This window comes from Phocoena phocoena, chromosome 21 (genome assembly GCF_963924675.1).
Source record: "Phocoena phocoena chromosome 21, mPhoPho1.1, whole genome shotgun sequence".
Lineage (NCBI taxonomy): Eukaryota > Metazoa > Chordata > Mammalia > Artiodactyla > Phocoenidae > Phocoena > Phocoena phocoena.
The window spans coordinates 25,646,050-25,658,289 of record NC_089239.1 but is presented as its reverse complement, the minus strand read 5'-3'; the positions used below and the strand labels follow the sequence as shown (position 1 = coordinate 25,658,289).

Here is a 12,240-nt window from a genome sequence, read left to right as displayed (position 1 = left end):
TAAGTCCATGCCGTAAATATTCGGAAGAGAAGAGAACTTAGAGCATTTCGTGAATCATAGCCCACTTTGTAATAACTGACCATAGGGATCAAATGTTAACTACCAAGTATTCGCAGAGAAAATTTGAGCATGGTGATTATCTATTTGCAGGTGTGTCCAGAGCTTCTAAATCTATTTCAAATTCTGTTTCCCTTCATTTCATGAAGCATCTCTTTAGTACTTTAGAGACATCAGACACAAAATAAAAATCCGTGGATTTGATTCCGTTAATTGTGTGACTGATCAAAATGGCAGTGCAGGAAAGACCTGCTATAAACCCATAAACCGATAAAGAAAACACCAGCTGTCCACTAGAGAAAGCGATCACAGCACACACAGACAATTTAAAGAACTGGAAAGGTGGCCTTGTCCCATATTTGCCGTATGGGTTTTTCTCCAGGAATTCAGCGGACCTACACCTGTTCATGCCAGAAACGAGCACTGTTCCTTAGCTGGCGAGCCTTTCCCTTCTTATGTCTTACACTCATGGTAACACTGGATACGATCAATCAGTTCATTCTTCCTTATGTAAAAAAGTAATAAACTTCCAAAAAGTAATAAACCGATAAACAGAAGTATAAATGTTCTTTACAATAAATCTGCTGGGAATTTCAAAGCTCTCCCGTTATTTGTGTTTAAAAAGCACAGCATGGCTCTGCATCTTAGTGGCTATGTTAGGATGAAATAAATCCAATGTAATTATTTATTTTATAAAGGAATGCTTTACACATATGAATATGTGTTTCCTGTGGTCCATAGAACTACTTCCTTACAATGTTTCACTGCCACCTATCTGTCATCTGAAAGGAATCCAGGCAGATATAACCCAAATCCCTAAAACCATGAACCAAGCCCACCATGTATATGTGTATAGCACTCTACTTTTCTTGGCTTCTGAAAAGGGGTTGAAAGATTAACCTCAACCTCATTCAATCTCTTCCTCCAAACCTGGGAATGTTAAAATGGCCTAAACAAATTCTGTTTTGGCCTAATACCTCTACTGAAAATAAATGATAACCAGCCAGCACTAACTATAAGGTCGAGTTTTGAATAGCTCCAGTATCTTCGTAAAGGCAAAAGGAAGTTAGCGGTGGAATTTTTTCCTCACTTAAAAAATATTTTGAGCTATGTGTATTTGGCTTTTGGACATCCTCAATGTTAGAGAAAGGCAGTTCCCTCAAATTCAGTTATATGCCTGAATAATTCTTACCTTTTCAGGGAATCAAAATCAAAATTGGAAGGATCACCTGAAATGATTTTGCAATTAGTGGGCCGCTAAGGACCTCTTTTCAGAAGTTCTCAGATGTCATCTGAGGGGTAATTAACAGGCATGGGTTGCTGCCATTCTGGGAAAACCTCTGCACTTGACCTACATTGCAGGATAAAACTTCGGGATATTATTTGTATGTCTTTTCCCACAATCCTTCCCGTTGCAAGCAGCTCTGGGGTTCCTCTCTGCAAAGATTTTGTTGGGGGAAGGTAACTCCAGCTTAACCTTGTCTTGACTTTGGTAAAAACCTAGACAACAGAGGTTGCCCAGGGGTCAGCGGGGAGAGGGCAGAGAGCAGAGTTCTGCAGAGAATGGCGGCAGGAGGAGAACCTGTGCGTCTCTGAGAAGCTGAGTCCTGACCATGCAGTGGAGGCCCAAGGACCCTGAGGCCACACGGAAAGGGACACGGAGACCTTAGGGCAGCGGGTGTCTGTGACCGGGGGCCTCCAGATGCCTTGATGCCACATGGGAGTCCTGGCCTTGTAATGCCCCGGGTTCACCCCAAAATGACCAAGGCTGAACACTCAGAATTGGTATTGAACTGATTTAAAGAAAATGAACTACTGTGTTATTTCTTGCCCAGCTAAGTTGTAGGTGATCCACTCACATGTCACACTGAATATCTGATAAAGAAGTTGGTGGGTACCATGAGTTGGTACCGTCCAAAGAAAAACATCCGAGAGAAAAAGCAGAACGGGAGGTCTGAGCGAAGGGCTTAGCAGAGGGGGAGTTTAAATACTGAATTTTAAATATTAAGTGAGTGCAAACTGTTAGTGTAAATAGATTTAAATATTTCATACACTGTAAATTCTCAAGTCAACCGTTCTTACATTCAACAAATATTTACTGAGTCCTGTACAGCCCAGGTGTACAGATCAGGAGACTGGGCAAATCGAAACTCAGCGGCAGCAAATCCCAAAGTGCCCAAGTGTGGTCCTGACCTTGGCTGATACTAGGGAATACAGTAACCAAAGATCAACGACGCCCCAGAACCATGGGTTTGTGCACTGTCTTGGGCAGGATGTGCCAGCCTGTGAGTGGCAGCCTTGCTTAGTAGTGACAGCGGCATTTGTGATCTCCAGCTGCTTTCACCACAGCCTGGTGGGGTAAGACTGGTCATGTAGCTGCAGGTGCCCGTGTGGCCAGCGCGCCATCAGTGCACCATGAAAGACCCCACCCCGAGCACACCTCGGGCCTCCTCGCCCTGCGGTGTTTGCACACATGCTGCTGCTGCTATCAGAAGGCACGTTCTCTGTGACTAGCAGTGAGAGGACAAAGAAACCCTGGGCCTCTCTGGATGCATACTGCCCCCCTGTTGTGTACTGTGTCCTTTGATGCAAACTGAACACTCGTGGGTGGTAAACTCCAGCCCCTGCTCTAGAAGTTTCTGATACAGTGTCTAACAGCCCCTAAAGGTGCCCGCTCTCGTGGCAGTGGAGGAAAGACAGTCAACAGTAAAAGTTAAAATAATTTCTGATATCGATTATCTATAAGGAAACCCAATACTGCAAATACTGAAAACCGTACACATCGAGCAGAGAAATCCTACTGTGATACCTGCCGCCGGGCTGTGACCCGTCAGCAGCTCGGTCAAGCCGACACCCTCCTTCTCAAGACAACGTTTTAAATTCAAAAACTAAAATGCAGAGGATTAAAAAGTTACATAAAATATAATCATCAAAATGTTAAAAATGTTTGTGATATGTTCCTGTCCATTAATGCAGTACATGATGAGATCCGGCAACGGGACGAATAACCACTGTAATTTCCAAGCCTGATGAGCGTAAACGGTGTTTTCACGATCCCTGCAGGAATCGTAGGGCGACTCTGAACTGACACTCCCGCACGCTGAGTCAGACGCGCTGCTAACATGAGCGTGTTCCGTAGCATTCCTAACCCAGGGCATTGTGAGTTACAGTTAGACGTCAGAAAAAATAAAGATCCACTTTTTATCCCAGCTCAGTTCATGTGGCCCCGAATTCCTGGATATATGAGGGATCCCCAGGGGCCCATGGATTCCAGGTTGGGGACCTCAATTCTGGAGCCCGTGGCCTCTGTGGGGAGACTGTTGCCAGCTTCCTTGTTACAGTTTCCTGCAGGGCGTCAGCTGCAGACCCGCCAGGTGAGGGTGGGAACCTTCTCCCTGGAACTACATGCCCTTAACCCAGCGGTCAGGATGAGCTCCGGGCCCTGCAGCTCTGCTTCTGCTGAGTCCTGGGCCCTCCCTCAGCCAGCTGACTGTCTCTTGGTTGCGTCTGATGCTGGGCCTCTCACTCCCTCCTTTATGGTGATGGACACTGGCTTCTCCGGCTGCCACCCTCGGTTCTCTTCCTAGACCAGAATTTCACTTGCCCTCCGGCTCAGGCACGCTGACAGCCCTGGTTAACGAGTCACCCATCCAGTGCCAACCCAGTCCCGGCAGCGGGGACACTCTCAGGGACTCACCTGAACCGCCAAGTGGGACTTCTTTTCTCTGATGTCCCCAGGCCCCAGGGGAGGGTGTGGCCCCCAGAAGGTAGCATTTGCTGCCTTGGGTGTGAGCCTGGACCCGCATGTCCACAGGGAGCACACTGTCCTGTAGGCCGGCTCCCTGGACGCGCCTAAAACCTGTCACGTGATTGTTGGTAACCGCCGGCCTTCTGAAACGAATAGTGTTTTCATACTTTTAGATCTACCTGATTGACCATTTTCAACGTAGCTTATCAACATCTGTGAAAACGCCTTTCATCTTAATGAACCCTCCCCCTGCCCCGTCCCCCCAGCCACAAGGACAGAAGATTCTGATCCATCTCGTTAAAGTCCAGGTTTTTGCCAGAGAGAGAGAAGGCCTGCTGGTGAAAATTCTCTGTGTAAATACTCTGACCATTTAAAATACAGAACCTGAAGAAATATTCTTTGGAGATACTGTATTAGTCATGTCCGTCCAGAGAAACAGACCAAGAGAATGTATCCATACATAGAGAAAGAGGTTTCTTGTGAGGAATTGGCTCATGTGACTACGGGGGCTGTCAGGACCGGAGGTCTGGGGGGCCTGTCAGCCAGCTGGGAGAGACAGCTGATGGGTAAGTTCCAGTCCGAAGGCAGGCAGGCCCAAGACCCAGGAAAAGCTGATGTTTCAGTTCAAGTTCTAAGGTAGGAAAAAGCAGATTTCCTACAGTCGGGCAGGGGGAATCCTCTCCTACTCCGGGGAAGGTCAGCTTTTTGTTCTGTTCAGGCCTTCAACTGATTGGGCACGGCCCACCCACATTAGGGAGGGCAATCTGCTTCACTCAGTCTATTCACTCAAAAGTTAACTTGTCAAAGAAACACCCTCACGAAAACACCCGGAATAACGTCTGACTAAACATGCAAGCCTGGCAAGTTGACACATAAACTTAACCATCACCGGTATCACACATAGAATTTTCCAACGTTCCTCAGCTGGAAACGCCTTAGCCCTCAACCACTAGTCCAAAGCAAACATCAACCAACCACTAGCAAACAGAATGGGAAAGACAGTGATAGCATAAGACAAACAGGCTTCAGGCAGTCTCCTCTTCCCTTTCTGAACGATGCTTCAAAGGATAATTTTTCTTAAAGGCGAATTCTCCAGCAAACAGAAATACCTAACAGGAAACCATTTTGTGTAAGTCCAAATACACCACATTAAATTGTCAAAGTGTTTCTTGGAAACCATAAGCAAAGAAGAAAAATCTGAAGTTGCAAAAGTAACAAGTGCATTATATTTTTTAGTGCATTTTAAAGATAATGTATGGAAAATTATTAAGTCCAGATAATCAATAAACTCTGTGTACATACAGGACTTTATGCACACATTTCTCTGATTTCCAATGTTAATTCTTTTCTACCTCATCGCAAGGAAAGAAAACTAAATCCTGACGGTGGATGATTTGATTGAAAAGCATTGCTACACTCTTTTTTCCTGAGAGCAAAATTATTTTCTTTTCAAAGTTCTTAGAATATTTTATTATTTTGTGAATTTAAATAACTTGCTTTAATTTAATGCTTTTTTAACTAACATATTGTAAGAAATAAAAGCCATAGTATCGATGCTTTCTAAACATATTTATAAGAGCAAATAGTGAATATAATTTGCTACCGTAGCCTAAATGTTTTGCCATCTCATATCTCTATATCTTTAAAAGGGAAGTACATTTTTTTTATTTTTTATTTTTTTGTGGCCAAGCTCACGGCTTGTGGGATCTTAGTTCCCCGACCAGGCATTGAACCCGGGCCCTCGGCAGTGAAAGTGTGGAGTCCTAACCACTGGACTGCCAGGGAATTCCCAGTACATTTTAAACATAAATGTAAGTTAGGATTTTTTTGTTTTAGTAAATATGTACTTTTGTTGGAACTCATCTGATGGGGGATAGGAGGGAAGGAATTAGATGAAGAGCAAATCAGTGAAGCCTTCCTGGAGGAAATGATTCCTGCGTTGACTCTGAAAGCATAGTTAAGAATTAGGCAAAAAAAAAAAAAAAAAATCTGAAAAAGCAAATTCTGGCCTCAGCAAATAGGACATGCCAAAGCCCAGAAGTGAGAGACTGTGAGGAGGGGTGAGTGCCAGGCGAGGGGGTGAGAGGGCAGCTGGGGGCCAGGCCAGGTCATCCAGGTCACACACTGAGTACAGACACCGTCGCCTCGGCTCATGGAAACCACAAAACCATGGGGGTACCAGGTGGGCAGTGCTGGACCAGGCTGAATTTTCAGAAAGTTGGGTGGAGGGTGGGTGAGAAGGCACTTAGGGGACCAGCTGGAGGGCTAAGCAGAGCTCCAGGTAAGCACGGCCAGGTGCGCAACAAAGAGGGGGATGCAGATGCAGGGGGCGGGCTGCCTGGGAGGCCTGAGGGGTCGGCCCCACAGCGTTTGGATCTCTGCAGGATCCTAAAATCTAGCTGAATGATTCATTCATCCATCCGTTTCTTTATGCAAGCATGAATTAATTCATTGAATCACCGATTATTCAAGACGTAGGATGTTAAATGTTAAATCCGACTGGTTCACTTCTCCACAAGTTAAACAGTTATTTCTTATAGTGACTGATCACTCCTGCTGTCGTGATGGCCCCATGGAATCCCCAAGGGTCCTGGCTCGAGGAAGGAAGGAGGGTGGGAGTTGGAGGGGATGTCATGGGGGAACAGGCTGGAGTCACGTGGCCAGAGCTTAGGAAGGTGCCTGACTGCACACGATGGAGACTGTCTTGGGAACTGGAAATCATGATGTGTGCTTCAGGGACAAGGTACCATAGAAACATAGACAACCAAATAAAACAAGGTTTATGGCTGTTTCCTCTGTCGTGCTTTGAATGGATTTTCCCTTCCTTGTAACGACTTCTGGAATCAGTTCTGACATATGTTGAGACAATTTTTGACCCAGAGAAAAATCAGTATAATCTAATTTTATAGAATTTTCCTCCATGATATCAATAACCTTCTCTCCCTAGGAAAATCGGGTGAAATGCATATTTAGACAAGTAAATCTATCTGATAAATCATTTCACAGATGAGAAAGAAACCATGTGTGAAACGAAAGTAGATGTTTTCAAAGCCACTTCATTTAGCGAGAGGACCCTAATCAGTAAGTGGATTTTTTCGTAACAAGAGAAATAGTGGGATGGAGATACGCCCAGGTTGCAGGTCCCAGGGCAGAGCAGTGGATTCTGGTCCTATTTCAGCTCCCTGGAGATTAGATCGCAAGCATCTGTTTCAGCTGAATCACCACCGCCTTGAAGGGTTGAGGGAAAAACCGGTGCACTCAGCCCCCCAAACAAGCAAAACATTTACTAGCAGCATGAACCTGGCAGGGTTGAAAATAGAATGCCTAGCATCAGAAAATCTACAAACAACAAATGCTGGAGAGGGTGTGGAGGAAAGGGAACCCTCTTGCACTGTTGGTGGGAATGTAGATTGACACAGCCACTATGGAGAACAGTATGGAGGTTCCTTAAAAAACTAAAAATAGAGCAACCATATGACCCAGCAATCCCACTACGGGGTATATACCCTGAGAAAGCCATAATTCAAAAAGACACATGCGCCCCCCCAATGTTCATTGCAGCATGATTTGCAGTAGCCAGGTCATGGAAGCAACCTAAATGCCCATCGACAGATGAATGGATAAAGAAGATGTGGTACATATATACAATGGAATATTACTCAGCCATAAAAAGGAACGAAATTGGGTCATTTGTAGAGATGTGGATGGACCTAGAGTCTGTCATACAGAGTGAAGTAAGTCAGAAAGAGAAAAATAAATATCATATATTAACACATATATGTGGAATCTAGAAAAATGGTACAGATGAACCAGTTTGCAAGGCAGAAATAGAGACACAGATGTAGAGAACAAATGTATGGACACCAAGGGGGGAAAGTGGCAGGGGTATGGTGGTGGTGGGATGAATTGGGAGATTGGGATTGACATGTATACACTAATAGGTATAAAATAGATAACTAATAAGAACCTGCTGTATAAAAAAATAAAAAAGAAAATAGAGTGCCTAATACATATTCTAAAGCTCTTAATGAGGCTTTCATGCATATGGTTGATATTTAATTATTATTAGAAGAATATTAATACTACATATTTGCATTCATATAGGTGAGACAACAAAAGAACACCAACTTTCATGTTTCAAGCTCAAAAAGAAACATTTAAATAAATCTTATGCTTCAAAATAATCACCGGGAATGTCTTTGCAAATAATGTTTTTTGGGAATTATTTTCAAAAGCTAATTTTAGAAGTATAAAAGAAAATCAATGTGTCAAAATAATCTCTCTCTCTCTCCACACATATGCACACGTCAACCAAGGATAGCTATTAAATGTTATATGATCTTCCAAGCAGTATTTTAACACAAAACCATTGAAACCCTGTTTTTGCCTCTCTGACAGGAGACTCTGAATCTAACTGGAAGTTCAGCTTTAATAGAAAGTGGGCATTTACATTGTGCTCACTTGCACGCTTTCGTTTTTCTACGTTTTTCCAGACAGAGGTTTCTCATTTCTTTGGTATTTTTCACAGTCTTATTAAGTAGGCTACTGTTGCATGCCATCTCAATTCTATTTAGGAAAGAAATATAAATATTCAGTTTACAATGCTTAGAGTAAAACAGGGAAGGGAGGAATTAAGGATTCACCTGCACCTACATTTCTTCAAAAAGGCAACTTGTAATTCGATATCTCAATTATTTCAAGGCAACTCGCTATTTCTCCTAAGGTTTTCCATCTCTTCTCTTACTTCCCAGACCATTCCCTAACTCTGGAAGGCACGCCTGCTCTCTGGCTCTACCACAGTCTTGAGGAAACTGTGACTCCATAACTAGGCCAAGATCCAGGAGACACTTTGAAGAGAAGCATTCTGGGTTTTTTTTTTGGTGCACACATGTTGGGAATACAGAAATGTACTTGGTTAAATGATACGTACATAAATTAGAATTGTAGTCTGAGCTCTGCACTGGTTCTTGTATTACCTCTATGAAACCTGTTTTATTTTTATTCTTCCTGGAATGACAGCTCTATAAAGTCATTCCCCACTAGGTAATTATTGTTTCAAAGCATTTCTGAAGGCCAGGAGAGAGCTTAATTGTCACTTGCTCGCAGGAGACACTCAGCGAATACGGGTGACTATATCAGTAATTACCCCTTAAGTGTGTTTTTATAAACTGCAAGGACGGTAAGGCTCGTTACTTCCCTAAGTTTGCTCATTTTCCACATATTTTTCCACCCCTACGAGGGGCAGTCCCCAACTTCACGGACAACAGGGTCCCCAAGGGGTGCAGTCCTGCCACCCACAAGCCCCCGACGGCCGCCCCTGCAGCCCCGCGTGGCTCCCGCAGGGCCGGGCTTCCTGAACAGCACCCACGGTGACTCCCGGCGTTTCTTCGGAAGGAAGGCCCCGGGCTCAGCCGTCGGAGGGCACCACCACCTCCACCCCGGGCCACAGGACAACATAAAAAGATCACCGAGGCCCACAGCACTCTGCTCACTAATCCTCAGGCTCACCTAATCAGTTACTCAGAGCTACCACTTCTCTTGGACACCACGGAGAACCGAGAATCTGACAAGCTAACCTGCCCAAGGTCTTAGAGGGATGATGGAGTGGGTTTGAATCTGGCTCGCCTTGCGTCCCACCTACAGGTGCTGCGTGGGACAGCAGAGGTTTACGGCAGCGGCCTGAGGCCTGCAAGTTGTCATTACACGCAGTGGCCCCAAAGTCGCGCTCACTGTCTTGGCTTCAGACACACCCAGCTCCGTCCATGGCGTGGTGACACGGGCCCTCCCCCACTCTGGTCCCCAGTGCTGTCACCTGAGCCAGCTTCTCTCCAGTCCTTCCCAGAACTGTCCCTGTTCCCCCTACCCCACACGACCGCAGGTCCAGATCTCACACTCTTCGCGTCACTGCTTGTGCCTGGGCTGCTCGGCTTGGCCTTTCTATGCGGCTCGGCGACTCTGATGCTGGCTGTTTTAGGGGTGTGCCCAGGCCATGCTTATTCACTGTGTTGTATAAATAACCATAGTGCAGTGATATTTAGTTTAGGTGGTAAATTTTCAAAGGGGTGGATGTGGTTTTCCCTAAGAACTGAAGGAAACTGTGACCTTGAACCTGCACAGCCCCGAGAAGATGAGTGAACTTACATTGACAATCGATTTGCTCTACAGCACTGAACCGTGGTTATGGATCTCCTCACCAGGCCACAGAGACTCAAGGCTGGACCTGCGCCGAAGGACCCTGGGAGGCATCGCACGTCAGCTGAGGCTTTCCTGCAATCTGTTAATCTTTGGGATTTGAAACACAATCACCATCCAAATTTTCCTATATAAAACTTTATGAAGACTCTACTTGAGTATTGTAAAGTACCTTGACAAGCAACAGATTTCATCCTAAGAAGAAGAAAGGTTATCTATGAAAGAAATGTTTCAAAACATCATTGCAAACAGGACCGTGTCACAAGCGTAACTGGGAAGTGTCCAAACATTTGGAGGGTAACTTACACCCACTCCTCGCAGGACAGAGGTGGCACATGCCTGTACGTGCCCCCGGAAGGTCAGAGGGTGTGCCTTACCTGCCGAGGGTCTAGCAGTTGAGCTGACGTCAGAGGGAATCACCATGGGGATACGTTCATCGTCTTGGGAGTAACCAGCTTGAATGGCTCGGAGGTAACTGTGACTCCGCGTGCGGAAGCCTCCCGGGAGGTCCAGGGCGTCCATGGCCTGAGACTCCACTTCACTGAAGACGGATTCACACACCGACTCGAGCTGCCCATTGACGTCCGCCTCGCTCATCTGGAACGACCGACAGCCCGGGTGATGGCGAGACCCAGCCGAGGTCATCACGGCCACGTCGCAAAAGAAAAGAGAGCACAGGTCACCCCCACCTTCACTTACCATCTTCCATTTTCAGCGTAATTAATGTGAAATCAGCACTGGGAATCCTTACGCTTGGGAAACAGCTTATTGTGTTATTTCTTACAAAACACTAAGGAAAACCGCCAACTCCCAAGATGTCCTTGAAAGCCTGTGGACCCCGAGGCAGAACTTTAAAGCATGGCTGGTAGTTACCACCAGCGCAAGAGAGACGGGGAGCTTAAGAGTTTCACACGCTGTTCACAACGTTAGTCTTCCCTCTTTCTCCGTTTCCAGGTGATGCCTTCGCGTCCTGGACTGTTTACAGCTCAGACAACCCCAGGCGTGGAGGCTGTACCCGCGAGACTCATGGAAACGGCTCAAGCTATCTCACGCTGCTTCCTCTCAGTGGCCTGGAAACTAGCGCCCAGCTCGGCAACGCGCTCACATCCTTGTCCCAGGAGAGCAGCACAGGCCCGTGTCCGGGGCGGTGCTGCTGGGTACACACAGCACGGGTATCACCTAAACTCCGGCGGTGCTGTTTCCCTCCTTCAGTCTGGGACGGTAGTGCCTGCACTTTGTTTGATGGTTCCGCAGGTAAAGTCATTATTTTCAAGCCTGAGATTTAAGTTCCAGGTAGAGAGTCACCCTGGGGACCTAAACGTTCCAACTGTATTTAAAAAAGAAATGATCAGGCTTTGGCGAGTGGAGGGGTCGTAGGAGATGTGCACGCAGGGGCCCGACCGTCGGGTGAGCTGAGGGCCTCCGTGTGTGCAGTTGATGGCGGGACATGCCTTCTGAGGTTTCTAGGTGGTAACGCTCGTGTGTTTCCCAGGAGCCAAGTCTAGAGGTTTTAACTGGAAACCCAACAAAGTGACATAGAACACTAATGCAAGGTTAAAGAGCACGGGGTGGGGGAGGGATGGGAATTTTAAGAACGAAAAGCCCCAGTTGGGCAGGTGACGTGCAGCTGCTCCCAGGCGCAGGGTTCGTGGGCAGAGGCGGGGGTGGGCCTGGGGGGCTGGTGTTTGCCCCGTGGTTGGAGGGGACTTGGATGAATGGCCCCGCCTTCACTGCTCCTGTATTTAGGGCCCACCCCCCGGGGGGCACCGTACATGTTCACACGGAAGCGTGTGTGGGGATGCCTGCGGTGACCCTGACACGGGAGAGCTGAGGCTCTGGGGGGCGTGGGAAGGTGTGAGTGGAATCAGGGCTCAGGCAGAGGCCACAGACGGGGCTCGTGGAGGGGCCCGGAAACCTGGGCTGGTCTCCCTGCGCAGGCAGACCCTGCTCTCCGAACCCCCCTGCTCCCCAGCACCCAGTCACCCCTCCCAGCCGTGTCCTTACAGCTGCCACGACCTGGTCACTGTCTCAGCCCAGCACGTCCATTAGTCATTCATTCCACTGCTTGAAATGTCACCCACAACTTCCTGAACACCCCCGGTTATGTTGACAGGTAAATTAAAAAGTATTGTTTTAAACACCAAATTAATCCTTTTCCTCTAATTGTTCACAGAGTAAAAGCAGGTAAAAGAATCAGATTTCCCCTTCAATAAGGAAGACACCTTCTGCCCACCTCTAATTTC

At 46.6% G+C, this 12,240-nt stretch overlaps 1 protein-coding gene across 1 annotated transcript in view; it reads right to left on the bottom strand.

Annotated features, from left to right (window-relative positions):
- DLGAP2 (DLG associated protein 2) overlaps positions 1-12,240 on the bottom strand; it is a 145,896-nt gene that overhangs the window by 37,626 nt on the left and 96,030 nt on the right. The window contains exon 5 of the mRNA XM_065900003.1: positions 10,375-10,594. Within this exon, the coding sequence (XP_065756075.1) occupies positions 10,375-10,594 (220 nt within the window). The remainder of the gene's footprint in view (positions 1-10,374; positions 10,595-12,240) is intronic.